Here is a 25,749-nt window from a genome sequence, read left to right as displayed (position 1 = left end):
TCCTATAGGACATGCTTCATTCCCCCAGCAGTGAGTTGTCATGTGAAGTGTTGTTGCCTGCCAGGGAAGCTCGTTACAGACTCAGTACCCACATTTTTTATTCGGAACTGGTCACATAAGCACATCTGTCTGGCATGTACCAAAAATTTCAGACTACAAGCAGGAAAACAGGTGTTCAGCAATAAACTGTATTCTTTATTCAAACCATCTAGGAACAGTGAGCCACTCTTATCAGTTCTAGGAGTGGGGGAAACCCTCCTGAAATCCAAGGGCCAACCTCGCAAGGAGGCCATTCTGGGGATAGTGTTCTCAGGACTTGGGACCAGACTCTTCTGAACTCTGCATTCATTTCTCAGCGTCTCTAATTGGGTGTCTAATAGCCCACACTTAACATATGTCATGTGAGCTCCTACTCTTCCCCCATAAACCTGTCTTACCTGTAGCCTTGCCCTTTTTCAGTTGGCATTCCCAGCCTTCTGTTTGCTTGGGCCAAAAAAGCCTTGGAGTCCTTGGTGACTACTCTTCCTGTCATATATACTCACCTCATTTGTTAGGAGATCTGTTAGTGCATCCTTCCTTCAAATGATACCCAGTTTCTGTCAAAATAATCATGGCCATTGGTGGACAGTGGGAGGGAGTGAGCCACAAGTTAATAACTGTTGAATGTAGATTATAGATAGGTACAGGAGAGTTTGTTATCCCGTTTTCTAAACTTTGGTGTATTTGAAACTCATAACAAATTATAACCATCATAAGAAACAATCACACACGTGGACCTGTCTGCTACTACTACCACCACCCCGTCCACCCTTCTTTTCTCAGCATGGCAGCTCGGCGATCCTTTAGAAATGTCTGATTGGAGTCTTTCATTGATTCCTTACTTAGCTCAGAGTAAAAGCCCAGGCTCTCAAAGTGGCCTATAGTACTTTGCTTGATTGGCTCCCTGCCCTGTTCTGTCTCAGACCTCCTCTCCTACTTCCCATTTGCCCTCCTCCAACTATACAAAACTGCTCACTCTTCCTCCACCTGCCAGGGAGCTCCTGCCTAAAGACCTCAACACCTCTCACTTGCTATTGTTTCCTCCCCTAGAATGCCATTCTTTCAAGACTATATGGCCCGCTCCCTTACCTTCCTACTCTTAATGCCTTTATCTTATTCTTAGTTTTCCAGTTCCATACCACATTGTATAACTGGCCTATGTATTATACTTAGTGTATATCAACTGCCTCTATCATTACTCCACTCACCCCTCTCCCCCAGGAACATAAACTCCATGATGACAGGGATCTTTGTTTTTTTTCAGTGATACATAATCCCAAGCACCAATTCAGTGCCTGGCATATAGAAGGCATTTCACGAATGTTCGTTGAATGAACAAATAGTGCCAGTGCTGGGACACATATTAGAAATCTACTAGAGTGCCCCTTCTTTCTTTTTCTGTGTTAAGAACCCAAAGCTCAAAGAAGTTCTGTATAGTTGGTTAATGATTTTGTATGAGTGTGTGTGTGTGTGTGTGTGTGTGTGTGTGTGTGTGTGTGTTTGAGGATTCTCTGTCTCTCTGTCTCTGCCTCTTCCCAACTTATGCTGTCTCTGTCTCAAAATAAATATATAAAAAACTTTGAAAAATAATAAAAATAAAATAAATAAACATTAAAATGGTAACTTTTTAAGAAAGAACTCCTTAACACCCCCACCTACGTTTTTCTAAATTTAATGCCAATAGATGCTGTCCAGTTTAAATTCTGTTTGTACGTCCTATGTATAAATTCATAGCCTAAACTAAATTGCCCATATAATAAAACTTAGTGGAATTTCTTGTTTTCTTACTCTGTTCATGTCCGGTGAAATCTATGGTAAGAACATACAGTGTCTTAAGTTGCTATGACAATGAAAGAGCTTTTAGAATAAAAGCTTTAATTGTTCAATTGGAGAAACCTCACTGCTCCCCCTCCCCTCAGCTTTATACCCTGAAGAAAGAGAGTGAGAAATCTCTAGTGACAGAATTCCCTATCTTCTAATTATTCTGACTTTTGTACTAACTATAGAAAAGAGTGTTGACTTCAGTGGGAATTATCTAAAGCAAGATTAGAGAGACAGCTATTTGATCGGCTAAGTTTTTAGCATCCACATCTGCAATATTGTGGGTGCATTACTAATCCATACATACATGGCCCTGAAACAGTGGAGGAAGCTAGGCTCTCTCTACTCCAAGGTGGGAAAACTCCTTTGACAAAAGAGCAGACCCTGAAAGAGCAGCTTTTCTTCCTATTATTCCCCATGCCATCTCAGCTGTGCCACAGATGGGACTCAATCCCCTGGATTTTTAACTCTATATGCTGATGTGCCATGACGAAGCCTAAATTATATTATAACTATAATCCTGCCTCAAAGCTTGTGTTTGTTTTAATTGTTCATTTTTACAGATTCAAATTTGTCCCTTTGAACCTTGGGCATTATGTTTGTTTGGTGTATGTTAGAGGTTTTCAGTGATCTTTAGGATCATCATAATCATTCAGCTTCTATTCAAAAACCATGGTGAGGTGAAGGAAATTGATGTGCTGGCTCCTCTCCCTAGTACTCACTGCTGCTAATTGGTCTCCCACTCTGATGCAGAGTACAAGCCCTGACTAGGCGGAAACCTGCCTCTTAACCCAGAGTGCTACTGTGATCTGTGATCTGATGGTTGTCACGGTGTCTGGAGGCTCTGAAGTCCAGTAGGCTTTTCTCCTGGCCTGGGAACCCCATGCCAGTTTTCCTTTATCTTGTTTCTTTTATATCTAGACATTCTCAGATACCTTTTTTTCCCTTTGTCCTTAATATATATACCTGTGCTGTAGCAATGTATTTTCAGGTTTGGAAAGGTTTGGAAGAAGCCACTTCTCAAGGGTAACTGTGTCTACTTGCATTTGTCTGTATGTGAAGTATAACGTGAATACAGAAAAAGGCATACGTTATAAGTTCAGTGAATTTCCAAAAAGTGAACACTTCCACTCATGAGACAGCAACTGGATCAAGAAACTGAACATTGCCAGCTCCCCAGGAGTGCCCCTTGTGCCCCTTAATTCCTCCCCAGAAGTATAACCACTATCCTGATTTCTAACACGAAAGATTATTTTTGCTTGTGTTTGTACTTGGTATAAACGGAACCATACGGTACGGTTATGTCTGGCATCTTTCGCTTTATGTTTGTGAGATCCATTTATTTTGCTGCATAGGGAGATAGTTTTATTTATTTTCATTTCTTTTATTATTCCAGTGTGTCCCACTAGTTTTTAAATGAATACATCACATCTCTCCATTTGGGTTGTAGAGCTGGCCATGCAGCCTAGCACCATCTTGCACATAGTAGGTGTTGAATTGACTTGGTGCAGAAATAGAAGGAAATTTACCCAGTGTAGGACCTTCTCCTTTAATAGATAGATGCTGAGGTCCGTATTATGGGGAAAACTGTCACTTCTTTATTTCTCATGTTTGGACATGATTAAATATTTGACCTCTACTGATTTAATATTATTTGTTTAACTAGTTGCAAGAGTCATGAGAAAGAGTGGATAATGTGCTAACTTTTGATGACTGCAAAGAAAGTTATGACTTAGGATCTTTCAGAACTCCTGTCTTCACTAGAGTCAGAATTTTTTCCACTGTCACAAGTCTTCAGCAGAGTTTTCTCTACGGCACCCTTGGGGATTCTTATTTGGCTTGAGTCTTTGAAGTGATGTCATATTGCTCTTGAGTCTTCATCCTGTTTGTGAGGCTTGTTAGCTTTTCTGCTGACCTTGCTGTTTGGAACATGTCCTCCTTGCCTCCTCTAAGGTGGTGGAGGTTTGGGGTGAAATAAAGATAGGGAGGTGAAACCCAACATAAAATTCCAAGCAAGCCTGTGTTCTTGTCCCACCCTATCCTGCCCAGCACCCTCCCTACCTTGGTTCCTCACATATCTTCAGGTGAGAAATCTCTCAGGCTCTATTCATTCTCATTTCTACAGGACAAGGATGGTTTAAAATCCACAAAGTCTTTGGTGTGACATTCTGTCATAACTAAGAGAGCAGCAGTAACAGTAGTAACTGTTAGAATGAGGGAATGTGTCATTATGTGGTATTTCCTGATGGTGAATCACCTTCCCATGAGCCCCCAAATGAGAGGAGGTGTGCGTTTGAGAAAAGAGTGGATGAACACTTGTTTGTCGCTGTTTCACTTTTAATGCTCTTGGGCTACATCGAGTCTCCTCTCACTTTTGTTCACTTATTGAAGATGCTGGATTTTTTTCCTTTCTGAGGCTAGAACTAAAGAAGATTCCCTGGTTATTTGTTCTTCCTTAAGTTGTTTAGAAAGAAGATGTTTTTGTTCAAAAGGGGAAAGGAAGAAGAAGGTTGTTAAGACAAAGGAGATTAAAATTTGTAATGGCAGTGTGAAGCAGCAGCCTCTCTGGGTCTTTGTGAGAACCGTGGTCATACTGGACCTGGTTCCTCTGTACATTGGAGTTCCGTGGTCATACTGGACCTGGTTCCTTAGTACATTGGAGTGCTATTGCTCACACAGTTCCAGCGGCCTTTTCTTATGTTTTCCCTTCCACCTTCTTTAGCCTAACATGGCACTTCTTTATGATAGCTTGAGTAAGTAGACTAACAGTGTGTCTTGCTATATTTGTATAAGTGCCTTCTAATGGTACCGTGGTTCATAGGGTGTGTGTGTGTGTGTGTGTGTGTGTGTGTGTGTGTGTGTGTGTGTGTAGGGTGACTGTCATGATCCTTTAGTCCAGAGACAAAAGGGTCAGGAAAGTGGTAACATTTGTGGTCAAAGATGCATCTTCATAGTGAAGTCCAGGAAAGTGAATTGTTACTTTCAAGATAAGCCCCTTGCCTTACTAGTGATTATAGGTTCTAGTTCTTTTCCTCTGTGTGTTTTCATTTTCTGCATGAGGAGGATGGGGAGTAGCTGCCCATTTCTCCTCACTTTGCTAATAGAGTTGGAGAGAATTCGAGATGAGTGCTGTATGGTGTTGGTGCAGTGTGTGTAAGCGTTGTGGCCTGGGAGCTAGCTCATGGAGGGAGGTTGCTGGCTTCTGCAGACAGACACAGGGACTCTGCATCTTCCTCTTAACCCATGGAGACCGTGGCTGTGGCCGCCGCTGTGGTTTGGATACAGCAAAACTTATAGCTGATGTTGCTTCAGGTAAAGCTGAGGTCATCACAGACGGTGAATGTTTTCTCAACTACTCTTGTCATGTTAGCTTAGAAGTTCAAGGTTTTTGGGGCCTTTTTGTTTTACTGCTAATTCTTATCTTCTCGATGGAAAGAAAGTGAAAATTTATCCTCCTCTTCCTCTAAGAAAGGTTTAGCTCACTGACAGTGGTATATGTTTATATTTATTATGTTATAATTTTATAATAACATTTATTATAAGTTACATGTATTTGTGGTGTGTTAATTATAGCTCAATAAAACAGTAGGAACAAAAAGTTAAAGTGACTTCTGGAGTATTTTTGTTTTTTTATTTATGAAATATAGATAATCTAGGGAGAAAATACAGAGAAATAAAAGATGAAAAAGCATTTCATAATTCTGTCACCTTGGCTTAATTACTGTTAACATGTTAGTGTATATTTTTCTGTTTTCATATATTCTAGATACATATGTGCCTGTACATATAAAATTATCTTTTACATGATAAAATAGCCCTTTTTTCTAACATTAAAAGTCATGTACTTATTTAGAAAGTTGAAAGATGGAAAACCTTTTTTCCTTACTCTGCCCTCTTCTCTCTACCGCTACCCCCCCCCCAAGATAAGTGTAGTTGACTGGTGTGTTTCCAATCTTTTGCAGATTAAAGCTATTTCTTATTGCTGCTAATCACTTAAGGAACTCCCCATTGAACATGTGTGTTTATATGGCTGCATTTAGTTTAAAAATAAGTTCAGATTTATTTTAAGCTTTTTCCTAAATAATTTAGATCAATGCTTTAGTCTTATGTAGTCTCAAACATAAACTTCGTATAGATTTTTTTAAGTCACTACCTCACAATACACTTGTACCTTTAAGCTTGTTAATGTTGTGTATATACTCTTTATATTCATGTAGTGGTTACTTCTGTCCATATACTTTGTTTGGACAGTGTAGTCTTTAGCTTGTAAAATATTACAGGGTAGGCTAGTTTAAGTAATTTCATAATACTGTGTGACTGGAAACACTTTTTACTTTTAGTTGTTTTTCTATTTGGCCTATAAGATCTTGAAAGGCAGACACTAATTGCTACTGTACAACATGGTTACTTAATCTCAATACATTTTCTGCTTCTTAAATGACAGGGTATTTGACATTATTATTTTAGCTCATCTGAAAATAAGGAAAACTGGAATTAGGGAAAGGAAGCAGTATATAACCTAGGAGAAGCCTGATGACTGTTTGAAACTAACGTACTGTTTTAAATATCTTTGATAGATTCTGTGTATTTCTACTGATACTTGGTTCAAATTTTCCATCAGTTGCTTAATTGAGGTAGTTCATTCTCAGTATTTGTTTACATATTATCTTCAGCATCTGTTGCTTCATTTGTATGGAAGGCAAGATAGCCGGCTGCCAGCCCGTCTCTAAGCTGGACTGTGACCTCATGTCTGTGATCGATGGACACAGCTGTGGGGTTTCCATGTGTGCTTGGCAGCACCAGCACCAGAAACATCTGGTCTAAGAATGTAGTTCTCTTCTCCTGCAACCTTATGGAAATTATTTGGTGCATAGTGGAATAATGCCAAGCATCCTTACTCGATATAGAAGTCACAAGGGACTCAAGAGCCCAAGATGGTGTTCTTTGCAGACTTGAAGATATTGAGTTGAAAGTATTATTGAGTATGTACCTATAAATCACTTAGTCCAGTGCCGATGCATACGTGCTGCTTTTCTTTATTCTAAGTTTAAGAAATTTTTGTTTTGGTATAACAGGTAGCAAAAACAGCAGTGAAGGCTTTGGCCTAACAGAGTGAATTAGTTTGATTCAAATCCCACAAGAATTGCTGTGTCTGAGATGCATTTCTTAGCAGCTCCTATACATTTTTAGTGAGGCTATTTAAGGAAGATTACAACCGCTGTGAGGTTTTTCCTTTATATAGGTATTAAATGTGTGTATTGTTTACATTTATCTTATATATTATTACATTTATACATACTATAGTTCATTTACATAATTAGTGTGTAATCAGTTAACCTCATTAGCTCTTGCATTGGCCCTTCTGGGGAAGTCTTTTGTCAAGATTGGCACTTGTTTTTATAATATCTGAAGAGGTCAGAATACCGTTTTGAAAACATGAAGCTCTCCAGAATTTACTTATTATATCTCTAAGATTTTATGATTTTTTTTCTCCCAAGGAATTAAGCATATCATTATCTTTAGTTAAAATTAACCACTGAGGGCAACTGAGCTCTGTATAGCAAGCCTCAAATTAACCCCTTGTTTACTTTGGACTCTTAAGTCAAGAAACATTTCTTTTTCTTAGAGAACCTTTAATTTTAAAGTCAGTTTGTCCCCCACTCTGTATCTGTGCTTGGCTAGATAAACAGACCAACCTAATTAATTCTGCAAACAGAGGCTACAATGCTCTTTTTGTGTCAGTTTTTAGCTCAAGACTTAAGTATTCAGTAGAAAGACTAACTATTGAATATGCACCAGTGTGTAAACATCCGTGCACAGTGAACGAGCACTGTTGATGAATTCAGATATGAAGTTGCCAATTTATACTAAACCTGACAGGAAAAGAGAATTTTCTTGATTTCTCTTATAGATTTTGTTTTATCAGTAACTTAATCTAGGCTCAGAGAATGGGAAAATAGTTTTTCTGGTGAGTGTTGTTACTTCATTCTGTATATTAGTGATTTCTCTTGTCTGGATTTCTTTTAAACTGGCTTCCCAACACCCTTAGCTCTGTAATATCTGCCCACATGCACCCGGGAGATCTCTTCTCATCTCCAGGGCAACTGGTTGCCCTTTCCTGACTCCTGTCACTAGCCTACAATTTCTGTGTCTTACCCTGCTCTCTCCCTTTCCAGTGCCTGCACAGTGTCTGTTTTGAAGTGAACCTTCAACATGCTGATTGAATACATTGGTACCAATGGATGTGCATAGATAGGGATGTGGTTCTTGCTAAAAGGCTGTCAAAGTGACATAGCAACTTCCTGGCCTTCCATTTTTTTGGGTTATTGGTAGATGGTAAATTTAGCACTTTATATTGCTGGTTAGGGGTGGATGAATTGGGCAGGTTCCAACATGGTAATATCGTTCTTTGTTCTTATGAGTTTGGTTTGGTGAGCAAACAGCCTTTCAGGGTCTTCACTGGAGAAATTTATTTGGACATGTAACTAACTGGTTTGTATTTTGATCTCTGTAAATCAGTATTTCCTCTCAGAGGGGATGCCATTTTGGGTACTTTGTGTGATCTGATGGTGATGATTTACTTTCTTTTGTTCCTTTGTGCAGAAATCCAGCACGCACGTACACACACACACACACACACACGCGCGCGCGCGCGCGCGCATACCCACCTTATCTCAGGGGTAGGCATGGGGTAATTGGTGGTCCTTTTTCTTGCCCTAAGTGAGAGTTCTAGTTTTAAATGGTTACTCTGACTTGGCTAGCCTGACTTGGGAGGCTCCACACAAACACCATGTGTTTTGCTTCTGTGGCATTCAGAATACAGGGAGCAGATGATCCTAAGAAAGGGAGGACTGCCATGTTCTTTAGGGAGTGGCACTGTTTGACTTTTGTCAGAGAGCATCTGGAGTGTCCTCAGGCCTTCCTCTCAGATCTCTTTTCCAGTGACTCCAGCCTGTATCTTAATTTTTCACTGTGTTTGTGGGTGTGTGTTATAGAAGGAGGGAAATGGATTAAGGAACATGATCTCAAGTTAATGAGGTATCTTTAGACCAAAATGACTTAACACAGTTTTGTGAGATACATACATAGTAGATTGCTTTAAAGTTCTGTATAAGGTGATTATAACAAAAAGTTTGCTATTCACTTATCTTTCTGGTATTCTAAAAAACAAAATCTGCACTTTTTCCTTTGCTTTAAATAATTGCTGTACAGCTGGCTTGCTGCTGGTTGGGGTGGTGGAGGGATACATGAGGTGAGAGGAGCAAGGTTAAGGTAGGATATGAACTTATGTCTTCAGAATTGATATTGAGAGTTTATTTTGGTTGGGCTGTTTAAATTGGATTACTTTAATCCTGTATTATTGCCTTCCACCCTATACTTAAGGATTTTTTTCCTGGAAAACACTTTTTATTCCTATATGCATGTAAAATTTGCATTTTAAATAATCCTGTGATCTTTTAAGATCACATTTAAAGAAAGATTTTTGATAGAATACAAACACTCCATATCAGCAATAATATGTATTGTGTTCAGAACATGTCTTAGAATGAAAATACTTGAAGTTGAGGCAGATTGAAGTGCCAGTGGTAGTTGTAACATTCCTTAAGACTTGGGATACATTGATTAAAACTCAATCTCAGAACAAATCACCTGATTTCTGGTTGATATCATATATTGAAGATAATTGGTTATCCATTCCCTTTAGTCTTTTCGGAATCTGGATTTTTTGTATCTTTCCATGTTTTTCCAAGAGGAGCACCTGCAGTTTAACACTGTATTCTTATATGAACAGAGGTAACAGCATCTGTAGTTCAGGAAACATGGTGCTAATCATTCTTTAGCACTAGACCTAATTTAACGATAGCAATCAGAAAGAAAATAGGCTACAGTGGTGTTCACTGTTTTGGTGGCTGGTTCTTGGTTTAGGTGATGGCTGGCACCCTTGCCTAGACCCTTTTAGCCCATCACAGCAGTGAGTCAGTAAGCCAGGCGAAGTGTGTGCTATTGATTGTCCACCTACCTGCAGCCAGAGGGCAGGTGATGCCAGAGATTTGTGTAGTTTGAGTTCACCTGGGCTACTTCTTTTACCTCCTACTACTTCCTACTTAGTTTAGGAATGCTTTTTGTTTAGAATTGTATTAAATGTTCTCTATTTATAAAGCAAAAGATAATTATAGTTTATTTCCCAAACATAATATTTGAGTATCTACTATGTGCTAGGCACCATGATAGTCTTTGCATGTTACTGATGTTTTCATTCACTCATCCTGGCTTGTGACTCACTGGCCAAGAATGGATTAGGGTTTCCTCCACTTACACATAAAGACACTGAGGCTCTGGGATTGCGCTCGTGCGCTCTCTCTCTCTCTCTCTCTCTCTCTCTCTCTCTCTCTTTCTTTTAAGATCAACTGTCTTACCCACATATTCAGTGTGACAGGCACTGTCAGGGTACAGAGATGAACAAGATAGAGTCCCTGTCTTTGGAGCTTGTGTTCTCATAGAGAAGGTAGGTTTTAAACTAATCACTGTGGGGCGGTGAGTGCTATGGAAAGCAATTATCTGTCTCTAGAGCATGTGTTTCTTATGGTACTTAATGTTTTCATTGCTTTTTCTGGATTCTTCTGGAGCTCGAGACTTGCATTTGGCAGGGCTTTGGGGCAGAACTAGAGTGAGGCTTTTGAAGAGAATGGGCTTTCTCCAGCTGGGAGACTTGGTGACACTTTTTGATGAATTTCCGTGGCTATTATAGTGGGCTCTTTTGGAATATACTGGTGTTTGGTTCAGAGTAAAACTTCCCTGTAGGGTTTTATTAAGTGATGTGAGGTCAGTTTGTATATCTAGCACAGTGCAGATGGTGGCACTGTGGAATCAGATCTCCCACTTCATGGACTTTGCCACTGGCTTAGAGAAGGGTATGAATGGAAATGGACTGAGGCAAGATTTTCTTTAAATGTCCCCCTTTCCTGTTGGGACTTTGAAGCTTCTGATTCCATATTCTCATTTTCTCTCTTCACATAATTTGGTGTGTTTTCTAAAAAGTTGGGAGGGAGAGACACTTTAAATGGTTTTCCTAGTTGGAACTGAAAAATGAGGAGGTGAGTTTTAATTACTGAAGTCATTATTTCTGGTGCCATTCTGTAGCTTTTCTCTGCTCCACAGTAGTGAGAAATGATCACATAGATTTAAGAAGTTTTGAGATGTGTTGGAATGGTCTCCATGTACATGGTAAGTCCCACCTTACCCAGAATGTGAGTGGATGTGGTATGCTATTCCCAAATGAATGATCGTACCTGAATTGTCACCTAAAAGCTCTTAAATGGGTGATGTCCCTCAGCAGTTAGAATATCTTGATTCTGTTTTCTGTTTTGCCCAAAGATATGTGGAACTTAGTCATTGTCTTCTTGAATCACTTCTATGGTAAGCATCTTTGAATACTTAGAGCTAAGGGAATGGTTCTTCCTATGTGGTTTCCACGAGGATCTTCCAGAGGTGTGAGAAATACGTGTCAGAGGGTCTCTCAATTGTATTTGAATGGAAACTACCCTTTCAGAACAAAGAGGGAAGTCCCTTTGCAGATGTGCACATTATTCGTAATGAAGGGAATTGTTTGAAAATAACAAAATGGTAACATACACACCTTTGAACTGAAGCTTATTTCCTTGTTGCCATAATTGGCACAATCTAGCTATTTTCTGTTATTCAGCAAGCTCCAAGAGTTATTTTGAAGGCACCACTGATTTTAACAACATGACCTTTGAAAGACAGTTTACCAAGGGTAGATTTTTACTTTTCTCTACATGATCATTGTTTGATTTCTTCTTTGTTCTTTTTTCACTCACCTACAGTGGTGTACCATGAAATATGTCAGGGTAAGGAAGCTGGAATTAGGATAGTTTATGAAGGGGCCAGGAGGGGAGACAGAAAAAGTGAGGAGAAGAGTAAGATGAAACCATGAGACATACCAAAAATCTTTACTTGGCCATTGATATCCTCAAGACCAAATTAGAAACTTACTGAGCTGTTTAAATACCGACCATACACCCTCCCTACTCTAGCAGTGAGCACTTCTCCAAGAATATTCTATAGAATACTTACTTCCGTCTGGCAATTTCTGTGCTTTTGATTAAGGCATAAACTAATAGCTTGCTTATAGAAATTGAGATCAAACAAAAATTGTTTTAATCTTACCAAAGTAGAGTGATTTTGCACATTCATTTTATTCAAGTTTTTTCCCATCTGTGATTAAATTTTCAAGGTCTCATGATTATATTCTTCCAGTGGGGGGGAAATGGGAACAGATAGATGTCTGTATGATGTGTAGGGGCTTTTATTCTGCCACCCTGGTTTAGGAATTGAGACATCTGTAAATCCAAGTTGTTGCTTTCTAAATGCACTAGATTCTAATTTAATAGACCATAAAAAACAAGCTGTCTCACATTCCTTCACAGACAGATGCCCAAAGGGCATCACTGTTACTCCCTACAGTGAGGTGTAGGTAGTAGGTAGTTTACTGGTTTTGTCTGCTAATTCTATCATTGGTGTCAGTTCTGGAGTCATTTCAGTTGACCCCTCCACTCACCATGGGCATTTGTGCTGTTTCTTTGCATGGCTGGTAATTTTTAGTTGGATGTCAAACATGTGATTTTTACCTTATTGGGTATTGGATATTTTATATTCCCATATTATTGAGTTTCGTTCTGTGATACAGTTATTTACTTGAAAGCAGTTTGATCCTTTTTAGATTTTTTTGTTGGGATCAGATCAGCATTTAGTTTGGGCCTGATTTTGCCCTGCCATTGAGGCAGGAGCCTCTTGAATGTTGTACCCAAATTCCGGTGAATGGTGAGCTCTCCCAGTCTGGCCAGTGGCAACAGGTATTATTCTCTGTTCTTGTGAGCACTGTGTTCTGTTCCCCCTGGTGCTTTGGGAGGTTCTCTTTCTAACGACAAGGATGTGTTGAGCAGTGCTCTGCTGAACACTGAAGGGGAACTCTCAGGTCTCCAGAGCCTGTTTGCGTTCTCTGTGCAGCAAGCTCTCTCTCCTCTCTGGTCTTTGTCCTATCAACTCCCCAGCCTCTCAACTCAGAGAATTGTCTGGGCTCTGCTTGGATTTCTTCTTCCTATGCCAAAGCCTGGAATCTCTCTCAAGGTAGTAAGCTGGGACAATTACAAAGCTTTCCTGATGTTTCCCATCTCCCCAGGGTCACTGTCCTTCAATCTCTGATGTCCAGTGCCTTAAAACTTCTTCATATGTTTTGTCTAATTGTAGTTGTTCAATGGGAGAGTAAATCTGGTCCTTGATAATCCATTTTGGCCAGGAGCAGAAATCCCCATCATTCCTTTTAACTGCAGACATTTTTCAGAGCTCAGCCTTTATGTGACTCACCATGTCAGATATGAAGCAGGAGCCTTTGTGCTTGTGAGTACACAGATGGATCCAGTAGGAAATGCACAAACATGTACCACTTTGCAAACCCGTACCTTCTTCAGAGCTGTGCCCCTTGTTGGCATTCATTACTTGGGCCTGATTTTAGGGTTTTAAGCAAGACTCTATTCAGTGTGCACAGTATTCTATTCTTTTCTGGCTTGCACTGTGATAAGCTTCATGGAGTTTGCCACTGGCTTAGTTAGAGAAGGGTATGAATGGACCCAGGTAAGATTCTCTTTTAAGCGATTCTTTGGCAGGTCAGAAAGGTGAAGATAGTATGATGGTTGATGGACTCCATTCGCCTTCTCCTTTGCTCTAGGAAAAACTTAAGCTTGGAAATTCTCAATCTCAAGAAGTTATGGGTCTGGATTGGTACCATCATGGAAGGCAAATTAATCAGCAAGGTTCTGGTACTTCAGGCTCCCATCGATTTCTTCTCACAGCTGACAATTGGTGGAAGCAGCCCAAGCAGGGAGATTGGCGGTGATTCTAGAACAGCATGGAAGGGGTAAGGACCCTTATTCCAGAGAGACAGAGGGACTAGGCCATGTGAATTGCCAGAAACAAACTCACTTTGGATTCTTAGGGAGCTGTCTCCTCTAACCTAAACTCTTAACTTTGCTGTTACTAATTAGGAAAATAGTACATGTCAATTATAGAAAATTAAGTCAGTTTAAAGAAGAAAATATCTATAATCCAGAGTTAATCTTTGATAACATTTCTTTTTTCCTTGGTATATACTCATTAAAACGTATGTAGTTATCGCAATATACTTGTGTTGAGAATGGCAAAAGTTGCTGTGAAAAACGTATTTTGTTTCTGAGTATTTGGGATTACTTATCTCTTCTTGGTCTCAGTAAAACTGCAAGTTTAATTATGTATGGGGGAAGAAATCTTTCTTTCTGCCCTTCTAGGTTCTTGACCAGGGCCCCAGTAACATAAGATAGATTAGCGAGAAAGAAACAGAAGTCTATTAATATGTATTTCATATATATGTGGGAGCCTTTGCAAGAAAAATGAAGACTCAGAGAAATTGCAAAACCCAAATACTTTCATACTTGTTGAACACAGAGAGAGACTGTAGTGGAAAAGTAAATAAAATATATGGGGAGGCTAAAGGAAGATAAGAGATACGTTAACAAGGTTTGCTTGTACAGAATTCTCTTGGCCTCAACTCCCTGTCTCTGGTGATGAGAATGTTTTTTTTTTTTTTTCCATTTGGTATAGGAAGGACATCTTTCGCATGGGAGTTTTATCTCTGGCTTTCAGGAAGAAATGGGGGAGGTCAGCATGCCCTTCTTATACTTGCTGTTTTTTTTTTTTTTAAGTGCCTTTAGCTCAGAATAACCATTCTGTCTAAAAGCATATTTGGGGGTGACATATTCTGGTTTCCTTCAATTACCATCAAGTGGTTGGGGGATTTTATTTTGGCCACACACTTACCTAGCAGATTGGTTTTCCATTTCAGTCAGTGTCTAGGTTTCAGGTCCTGCTTTATGAAGGTTGACATACTTTAGGGTCCCCAACAGCAGGTATTCCAATTGTGTGTATATCTGTGTGTGTGTAAATAACTCCCTTATGAAGGAAGAAAATGGATGGATTCTGAAATCAAGTGCTAAGGCACTTGTATCCATGGTGTTATGTCCTGTAGATTGGGGCTTGAAGGCAACTATTAGGACTTCTGGTTGTCGATGTCAGGAAATGTTAGAAAGCTATAATAGTTTCATTTAGATCCGAGAGGAATAATGATCTGTTTTATTTGACTTTATTCCTTAAGCAAGGATCATCCTGTTCATTTGCCATGTTGTGCTTTTTGGTTGGAGGTTATCACAGAGATGTATTTTGGCTTCCTTGTGGTTCTTGGCATCAATCATGGAAGCATCCGTCTCCCAAGGTTGTTCATGGGGAGGAAAACGGAGTGAAGTTTATTCACCATCCTACATCATCTTGTCACAGCCTCCAGTTTTCCCCCATCACTCACCCCACCAGGTCCATCCAGGTGAATGGTGCTACTGTTTAATTCTCTTCTTTACCACATACTTCTAGATATCAGTTGAGTGATAAAATCTCATCAAAATACAGCAAATAATGTGGCCTGGCAGACTTTGTACAAGACAGAGGAGCTAAAGGGCTCTGTGAGGACTTTGTTGTGTCTAGTAAAATTTCTGTATGGTGCCTATAGACAGAAAAGACAGAGCAGGTTAAGGGCTTCAGGGCCATTCCCTTTGACTTTGGAGTCTCAGAAGAAGTTCAGCAATAAAACTATAGAGTGTGTCTTTTTGTCTGAAATGGGTCCAAAACAGCATTTCTTCTTGAATAAGATGTCTCAAGTGTCTGATTTCCATTTTAGTTATGTTAATTTTATAATTTTTCTGTGGGTTTTTTTCTGGGACTGATGGATCTTGGAAGATGTGGGCTGATTAATTTTAAAGAACATGCCATTCCTTCACTGGTCCTACAGAGCCAGATCCTATAACCTTTTTTTTTTTTTTAATAATTTTTAAAATTTATTTTTGAGAGAGAGAGAGATGGAGCACCAGCAGGGGAAGGGCAGAGAAAGAGGGAGACACAGAATTCGAACAGAGCCTGATGAGGGGCTCGAATCCATGAACCGCAAGATCATGACCTTAGCTGAAGTTGGACGCCTAACCGACTGAGCCACCCAGGCACACCTTATAACCTAATTTTGTTGCAGAATTTTTCATACATTGGTCTGTTTACCTTTGGTTGAATTGTCAGTGAATTTAAGTCAAATAACTTTTCATGTGTCTGAGTAAAAAAATAATAATAATTTTGATTAATTCAACTGGTATGGTACTGGATAATACTCTCAGGTGTAACTGGGATTTGCCAGGTAAAAAGGTAATATCTTCTCATTTTTGTACCAGTTTACAGTCACATAATGGAAGGTTCGGTAGTAGTTAATTAAAACAAAAGATTAAACTAGTCTTTAAAAATGGATATTTGCATTCTAAGTGTATATTCATTTGTATATTTTGATGGTGAAATCTAACAGATATTTGCATATCTCATTTTATCAGCCCTCTCTCCACTAGCAAAGATACAGTGAATAATGAATTGCCCTTCCTTTTTTGTTCAGCTGTTAATGGGTAGATCTAATTCTATGAAGAATTATGCTGGGAAGAAAGATGATTACTCAGAACATTTCCCAGTCCTCCTGGATCCTCCCAGTTAGCTTATCTGAAGTCTGCCTGTCTCTCCTCACATCGTTACTGTCATCAGTGGAAGGAAAGAAAATTTGGGTAACAGTTTAAAAAATATTTTAAGGAGTCATTTTTTAAAAACTCACTACTCATATGCACTCCTCTGTGCTCAGATGGTGGAGTGGGCAGGGCTTGCCCTATGACTTATTTATGAACCCATAGCTGCTTTTGAAAATTACCACTATTCAGATGTTTTCCCCTCCTCCAGCCTCTAAGCAGCCAAGGAAGGCAACAGAAAACTCCTTGCCTAGTCCTATTCCAGCCAGAGACAAAGACCTTTTCTATGAGAGTTGGCTCCCCTGGTTGGAGTCCAAAATGCTAATTGGCATCAGCTGCATTAAATCGCTGAGTGGAGCCTAGCAGCTGCCTCATCATGGAGAAAACCAGGAGGGAGCCTTCCTTTTCTCACCAAAACGTACCCTCTCTTCTCTGTAGTTACCTTTTTTTTTTTCTTTCATCTGTGTATGATTGTGGGCTCCTAAAGAGGAGAATGAAGGGCAAGGTCATTTGGACTTGGTCTAGACAGATGGGATATATAATCTTAGGTCATGTCGTTTTGTCCATTCCACTTTCTTTCATATACAGGGTGGTTGTTAACTTTCAGTTTTAGCCTGCCCCGACTGTTTTCTACTGTATTTTTCTCAGGCTAAATGGGGCGTGTGGTGGTGGGAGTGTGTACATATTTAAATGTTGGAATGAGACCACCAAACTTGTATTTAACTAATGACCAAAGGGAAATTTGAATTCAAAAGTTGGTTCATTATTACTCCAAAGACAACATGTATTATCATACACATTAGTCGTATTCAGGATTCCAGTTGTAGTTGGCTCAAAGCCATTGGCAGATTCTACATTTCTGATGCTTTTTCTCCAAGGTGGGCATTCTTAATTAGTATATGACAGTTACTGGTGGTAAAATGACCTTTTATTTTATAAGATGCATAATGGTCATCTATTTTGAAATCATAGAAGCAAGAGAAGGAAGGTCCAAAGTATATATAAACGATTTCCTAAAATACTAGTTTGAGAGGCCAGTATGGTTTCCTCTCAAAATTTTTGGTAGTTCAGTTTCATATGCTTCCAGGATTTGACTACTTAAACCTTGGAAATACTCTGGCAAGTGGCATTGATCTGATTACTGTATTTATGGATAATACTTGGATGTTTCAGTTATATTAGAAAAGCTGTTGCCAAACTTGATTGTATTTAAGTTCTTATATCATATTTCATTGTTTCTAATATGTGGCCCAATTTCAAAAATGTATGTCTTATGGTTGATGGTGAATCATACTTTCATTACATGAAGTACTTCAGTGTCTCTATCTAGTGGCATCTTGGATTTAAGTAAATATATTGTGCTATGACAATCTGCCAACAGTATTTACCATTATGCATATTAAGTGTCTTTCACATCAGTGGACAGCACTGAATTTAAGCCTATGAGAATTTTTAAATATATAGAATGCATAAGAATTTCAATTCCATGAGCTCTGAAAACATCAAGTGCTTCTGGAAGCTCTTAATTCTTCTTATAAAGAATGGTGAAAAGGGGCACCTGGGTGGCTCATTCGGTTAAGCATCCAGCTCTTGATTTCAGCTCAGGTAGTGATCTCAAATGTTGTGAAATTGAGCCTGCTTTGGTCTTCGTACTGAGGGTGGAGTCTGCTTGGGATTCTCCCCGCCCCCCTGTCTCTCTGTCTCTCTCAAAATAAATAAATTAACCTTAAAAAAAAAAAAAAAAAAGAGTGGTGAACAAGTCAGATCCTAGAAGACACTGGTTTATGTTGCTAAAGAAAAAATATATTGAAACTAATCAAAATATGTTGTGATCCTTAATTATTGCACAGGAAGCTTCTCATGGGAGAATTGTAGGTAACATTTGCTTTCTGTCAAGAAGTGAAACTTACTGGCAGAGTATCACACAGAATAATGACTCTTAGAATAATTTAGCCAATATGGGGAGTGGAAGGGAGGTAGGTAGGGATGAATCAATAAAAGCAAAGTCTGTGCAACCCAACGAGATGCACACACTGCATGTCATGATTGGCTACAAATACAAAATTAAAATCAATATTTTGATTTTCTCCTATTTTAGTTCACCATTGTTCTTTTTGTTTTTGTGTAGTCTTTATATCCCAGATCTTTGTACATTGATGATTTTGGATAAAAGGAAAAAAAAAATCAAACCTTTAGCTGACTTTCTAATCATCTAATTGTGATCCAGTGTAAGGAAAGTGGGATATTTAGCTTTTCAGGGCACAACATGTTTAACCATAGGACTTGTTCTAGGAGTGACAGTCACTGCATGCCTTTCCAGTCAGGAGCACATTATTGGCCATAGGGTCATGTGCCACTTTTTGTTAGGAACCTATTGGTCTTGACAGGTCCCATTAGGGTTGTCCTGGGCTGCTCCCGGATACTGTTGGGAGTGAGTTGTAAGTTGTGGTGACGCTGGAGAGAGAGGCTTCATGCGTTGTGTGCCAGCAAGTTGTGGCACTTGTGTGTGTATGTGCTCACATACACACACTCTGCGTGTGTATGTGAGCATGTGGAAAGAGCAAGAAGATAAAGCTTTTAATGAATTGGGCCTTCTAGCTGTGTTTTGGACATGCTTCCTTCCTTACATTAATAAAAATTGTCACCCTTTTATGTTTTAGTATAAAGTTTCTTTGAAGAAAAGTCCCAAGTAGGAGTGTGTTCTTGTGTATACTAGCCAGGCTTAACACTGCTTTTGTTTAGGATTAAGATAGTTATCCTGGTTATTCAGTATCTCAGTTTTCATTGCTACTCTCAACATGGCCATGTTTAAATCACAGATTGAAGTGATATATTTGGTGTGTTTTCATAGATACAGGGTTTGAATGAGAATTAGTACACAGATTATTGTATGGACTGTACTTGGCCATGTGACTCTGCTCCGTGTTTGCAGTCACCATCTGCTAAAATCACATGACAACTATGCCTATTAATATACTGTAATATTCTAATATACTTATGTCTGGGGACCAAGCTGGAGGCCACCATCTGAAAAATCACTGTACTGAGGGACACCTGATTTGACTCAGTAGGTTGAGTGACTGACTTCGGCTCAGGTCATGACCTCCCAGTTCATGAGTTCGAGCCCCACGTCGGGCTCTGTGCTGACAGCTCAGAGCCTGGAACCAACTTCAGATTCTGTGTCTCCCCCCTCTCTACCTCTCCCCTGCTCACACTCTGTGTCTCTCTGTCTCTCAATAATAAATAGATGTTAAGAAAAATTTTTTTAAAAAATAAAAAAAGAATCACTGTACTGAGTTTGTTTTGTTACATGTTTGGTTTCTAAAGCAGTAGTGTACAGTTGAAAGTTGTATTTTAAGAAATTTTGTTTTTCATTTGGTGTCATCACTAATATCTAATTAATAATGTTGTAGCTTTTATCTTAACAGTATTTTCAAACCAAACTTTAGATCCGTGAGCCCTTTTAAATGGGTTTTGGAGATGCGAGGCTGTCACAGTAGGTTTCTTCAGCCTGTGTGCATGCATGTTCTTTCACATGCACTATCTTTCTCTTACACACCTTGACTACTTAGAAACGCTGAGTCTTCCCTGGAGAAGGAAGCACATCAGTTGTAAGTGGATTGAGCATGTCAGTAAATACATGTAATAAAGGGAATTCTAGAGATCTGATTATCCAGTGTTTCTCTAAGATCATTATCCTCCCCCAGATGCTGTTTTTCTAGCCAGGGTTGTTTTTCTCTTTTCCCCCACCTTCTCCCCTCTTCATCACTTTAATTCTGCTTTCCTCTCATTCTCATGCTATCCATAAATTTTACTTAACATAACCCAGCAGGTAGTTTGGCAGACTCTCTCTGTGTCATGTGTATGCACCAAGGGACAGAATGCCCATGCTGTTGCAGGTACTGCCCCAGGGGTGTATGAGAGAGAAAGGCGGAGACTGGCAGCCCTCACCATTCACAAGGACAACTTATTTTTATTTTCCAGACCTGTGTCACCATCTGTTTCTTTCATTCTCCTTCTGATCTTCTCACACAAACTCTACATTTCTTCCTCTGTTCATCTCATTTTAATAAAGCAAGAGTCTGGGGGGTGAGCCAAGTCTAAAACAACGTGCTGTCGCTGAATGATGTTTTATTACTGTGGCTCGCCGGACTCACCTGGATCTCTTTTCGGGGTAGTGGATCTCATTAAGCATGCGATTCGTCCAGGGCCTGCAGTGCTGGTCTATATTCGGTAACCTGCCTGTGGCCACACCAGAAGGTAATGCTTTCTGCAAGGTTGTTACAGGTGAAGCTTCTCTGCCTTAGGTGTGCCAGATGATTTACATGCACAAATCTTTTCTAGAAAAGAAACAACTTTTCCTTGTAATTAGTTGAAATAGTATCAGTCAGTTCTCTTTTTTCCTCGCATTTTTACAAATGAGCAAATTGAGGTTCAAAGGTCATAGTTAATGGAATAACTGCTCCATGCTACATCTTATATACATCTGTAACTTTTGTACTTACTTATTTCTTGCATAGCTTGTAATCACATTTCAAAGGGTGAGTCTTGTTGAAGTCCCCAATTCTTGTCACTAGGATAAAGTGAATGTATGTCTCTCCCTTGTGGGAGGGGCTGGGAACTCGTGTTATTGCCTGTGGGTGGGGAAGGTAAAATGCACATCATTCAAAAGCCACACATTTTATTTTTATTTTTTTCTCAAGGATGAAGAGGAAGAAATCAAACTGGAGATAAACATGCTGAAGAAATATTCTCATCATAGAAATATTGCAACATATTACGGTGCTTTCATTAAGAAGAGCCCTCCAGGACATGATGACCAGCTCTGGGTAGGCAAATATTTCCCGAAGGTTTTGTGAGGTTTCCTCTTTAGTTGTACTAAAAAGGACAGTAAGGACCTTCCAGAGGGAGGGGAGAGAAAAGCAAAGACAAAGGGGGTATTGCCTGGTATCTTCCTTGGCTTTCTTGGTTAAAGGTTAAACAGTCTTGGCTGAATGTTTATTTTTATGTTGGCTTCACTTTGCGTGGAAAAAAGTTAACTTCATATTTTAGGAATAAAATGGCACTTTTTAAAAGTAATGTAACCAGAACGCAAGGAAATTAGGAGCTCGGAAATAAAACCAACAATAAAAACTTTATTTATGGAGATTAATACGGAAGCTCAACTAAATGCATCTTCTTTGCCATCTGGAAGGGGACAAGTCACAAGAAAACAGTATAACAGTATTTATTAATAATATTAATGATGACAATTAATTGAAAGTATTAAATTCCAGGGATATTCCTAGAATTGGTAAACATTCAGCCTTATCTCTTACTGAGCCACGTCTGTCTTGAAGATAGTGACACTGACATGCTGTCAGATCTGTGGTTATCATGTTATGCCAAAGGCACTGGACTTAAAAAGCAGGAAAATAAATACTTTTTCTAATTTTTTAAAACTCATCATAGAAAATTTGCAAAATTAAGGCAAAAGAGAAGCAATTAATCTTTATTTTCATTGCCCAAGTCCAATCAAAGTTAAAATTTTAGAATAGCTCGGTTCATTTTCTAGGTATTTAAAAAATATACTTGTGTTCATATTGTATAAACATTTAGGTGTTGTAAAAAAATGTATTTTTAAAATTATGTACTGCTTTAAAATAGCATTTCTGTTAATATAAAAGGTTGAGAATCATAATGTATGGAAGATAGAATATCTTTGACTCTGGCAAATGAGAGAAGATGTTAGAGTATTTCCATCAGATTTCTGATAATTAGTCACTGATTAAGGACAAAATGGTCTTCCCATGCCCATATGAGAGAGGAAGAACACTTCAGAATCTCTGCACTGGGGGATGTGCTGTTAAATATCAGAAACTCTTAAATCTCCTGGATCAAACATACACAGTGAATAAATTGAATGGCGAAATGAGCTCTCAGTAATTTGGATGCTTCCAAGATGATCATGTACCCAGATCTTTAGGGAAGGCAGAGGGGGGTTAGACTGCTTTCCTGACTTCCCTCCAGTGTGTACTAATAGCTGTGATGCTCTCACTGACTGCTAGGATGTGCTAGTCACAGTGTGTCTTGTCTGTCCCGTAGCTTGTTATGGAGTTCTGTGGGGCTGGGTCCATTACAGACCTTGTGAAGAACACCAAAGGGAACACACTCAAGGAAGACTGGATAGCTTACATCTCCAGAGAAATCCTGAGGGTAAGGAGAAGGGCGAGTCTGTGATGCCCGGTACAAGGTCTTGTGTTTCCATTTTCATTTTCCTAGCCCTGAGTATTTCTTTGCATTAACTGTAACTGTACAGATGTTCTTTTCATGACAGCCAAGGGCTCTGTATAACTGGCTGGCTTTGATTGATTAAGCTACATCATGGTTTTGATTATGACAAGTATCTAAAGAAAGTAGACTTACACAAAAATAGTTTTCTGTATTTCCCTGAACTCACCCTCCAGGTGTTAAAAAGAAAATGCAAGTGAAGAGAAATCCTCTCTAACTATTGTTTTTATAGGAATCCTGTGTCTAAGCTTATGAATCAATATCAATGATGCCAATCGCTGGCTTTTAGAATCATCTTGTGGACTTTGGTATTAACTCTGAGAATTTGTTGCAATATTTACGAGGGGAAGTTCTAATGTTTAATGTTATTTACAGCTGATTGAAAGCCAGTTTATTATGTTAACGTTTCTGAACTACTGTTTTAGCAGATTCTAAATGATCGCGTTCAGTAGTGGTGCTGCACTTATGCCAAGGGCAGAGGGCCTGTGTAGATTGCATTTGGAAAGTGCGTGTGGGTTAGCAGTGGGCCTCTTCCCTTTGGCCAGCTGTCCCAGTGTCACTACCCCTTAATTACACATTTAGATGATTTTGTTGGATTTCATTTACCCACCACATTTAAAAAATAAAGACTGTGGAGTTAAACTAGAATCTAATTCTTGTGCTTCTCTCACTAATAAAATAAACTGTTGCTGTATTTTTTATTTATAGGTAAATTTACCCTACTTTTATATTTAAGTTTCTTAGAGGATTTCAGGTTTAAAAAACACCACCTAGAATTTACAGAGATGAATTTTAATTCCTTTTTATTTAGATATTTTATGAAGCCCTTGAAATTAAGCAGTTCCCTTAAGAAAACTAGTCATAGGGGCTGAGGTGGAAGAACCTTACCTTCTCTTTATAATCACACTCAGATTTCATTATGAAAACATGAGAGTCCTGTCTTTTATGGTTATTGTAAGAAGCAGAGTCTAAAAGTGGAAAACTAAGTATCCCATCCTGTACTGCTGTGAAAGAGTTCACCAAGTGGGCAAATGCATTCATTATATTAACAACTAAAACTCTTGGCGTGGTCTGCAGGAGAAAACAGTGGTTAGAGTGAGGCAGATGTGGGTTTGAGTCCTGCCTTTGCTACTTACCTGATACACACCCCTGGCAAAGTTACTCCCCTTTAAGGACTTTCTTCATCTGTAAATTTTAGATACCAACCTTATGAAGCAAGTGTCACTGTTATGAGAATTAAATGAGTTGGTATATATGAAATTATTTAATGTAATGTGAGTATATAACGAATTGTCAGTAAATATTAAACTTACTGACACCCTTTGTGTATATAATTCCAGTGTAGGACTTCTCAAGCAGAGATGTAGGTTTTAGTATGAATGCCCTAGGTGTCAAATGTATTTCACCTATCAGAGACAACTAACGTGTTTTTATGTACGCAGGCAAGCATTTTTCTACTGATCGTGTAATAAGTATATTTAGCTATTTTACTTCCATTGATCTCAGACATTATTTCAAAGATGCCCAGGTTGTTTGAGGCCCTGGAATGATCATAATAGCTTAATGGACATCCTTCTGAGATACACCAAATGTTTTCCACCTCAGTGGGTACCTGAAACAAAGAGTTCCCTTCATTTACATTTCATTTAGGATGGCAATTTTTTCTATAACCAAAGTCTAAATGAACTAAAAACAAGTCTCTGGAAGAGTCAGTGTGTCACAAGCTAGTGTGTGTTTTTTCACAGGGACCACTGAGAGTCCACTTTGGTAAAGAGAAAGCAATATGGTAAGAAGGAGGTGAGCTGTCCTGGAAAAGGAAGGCACCCAGCCAGCCCAAGTGGATAACCTGGGTTCTCAAAGACACTGCTGGGTTAGCTAATTTCTGCAGCAGCGAAACTTATCTACCTTCTTTAGTAGATGTTAGATTCACATGCTGTTATTATGTTAAGATCCTCAGAAGGTTGAGAGTCATGAGCATATAGGCCTCAGACATCAGTAGGAAAGCTCTCTCGGGCTGGCCCACTGAGACTCTTGACCAAAGGTTTACCAACAAAGCCAGCCATGTTCATTCCAGCCCACTTCCATGTTTATAGTCTGCACAGCTATTGATGCATTTTAGTAGAAGCTGATATTCATTGTGAGCCTTTCATAACCAACACTGAAGGACAACCTTTGATGTTCCTTTGCTCTGTGTCCATGAATGAGAGTTACAGGACGAATGTTTTCTGGTTTTGAAACTTTGATGCATTTGCTCTAGGGTAGTATTTAGTGTGTATTTGGACTATCTTTGCTATGGAGGAATAATTGTGGCTTAACTTTTGGCATGGTAGTAGTTGAACATGCATTCTCTCTCTTCATATAGGGAAAGATGTACTCATTTGGAATAATCATAACTCAAGTTCACACTGTCTACGAGCTATTAGACACACCTTGAGTGGTTTCACCTGGAGACACATCAGTCCCTTAGCAGTAGGGACAGGAAGTAGATATTTCTTAAGTTTATTGCTTGTAAGAAACAAGAGTGCATGCAGGCCACATTTCTTGGAGAAGATATGAATACTTATGTTTGTTGTTGCTAAGATAATCCTATAAAAGTATAAGATGGGGGTTGTGAAAGAGAATATAAAATGAACTGAAATAATAGAAGTAGGAATTATGAAAGAATTAGGGAAGCTGCTTTTTTTGTTTGTTTCTTCTTTGCTGTTCAAAGTTATGCCATGCTGAAAGGAGAGACTTTCTTCCTAACTATAGCACTAACATACCATATATTTTTAGTGCCTTTTTCCCCTAGTCAGTGCTTTGCGGTGTAACACTGCACATCCTGTGTGGGGGGAAAATAAACAGGGCCATCAAGTAAGCTCAATTCTGCTTTATAAGCAGACTAGTAAATTGTTGTTTAGAAACCCCCTGTGCTAGAAAAATTAGTATTCTAGAGCGGCTGTTATATTTAACACATACCCTACACAGTAAT

At 39.0% G+C, this 25,749-nt stretch overlaps 1 protein-coding gene across 45 annotated transcripts in view; it reads left to right on the top strand.

The window, feature by feature from the left end:
• MAP4K4 (mitogen-activated protein kinase kinase kinase kinase 4) overlaps window positions 1–25,749 on the top strand; it is a 188,162-nt gene that overhangs the window by 92,514 nt on the left and 69,899 nt on the right. For 43 of the 45 annotated variants that reach the window (XM_042931906.1, XM_042931899.1, XM_042931913.1 and 40 more), the window contains exons 4-5: window positions 21,212–21,337; window positions 22,593–22,703. In XM_042931906.1, coding sequence (XP_042787840.1) covers window positions 21,212–21,337; window positions 22,593–22,703 — 237 coding nt within the window. Of the gene's footprint in view, window positions 1–3,530; window positions 5,173–13,771; window positions 13,796–21,211; window positions 21,338–22,592; window positions 22,704–25,749 lie in introns of those variants that run through there. The other 2 variants (XM_042931910.1, XM_042931911.1) reach the window with 2 other exon arrangements.

This window comes from Panthera leo, chromosome A3, assembly GCF_018350215.1.
Source record: "Panthera leo isolate Ple1 chromosome A3, P.leo_Ple1_pat1.1, whole genome shotgun sequence".
NCBI classification, from domain to species: domain Eukaryota; kingdom Metazoa; phylum Chordata; class Mammalia; order Carnivora; family Felidae; genus Panthera; species Panthera leo.
Note: the sequence above shows the minus strand (reverse complement) of the source record. Positions and strands in the feature narration are given on the sequence as shown.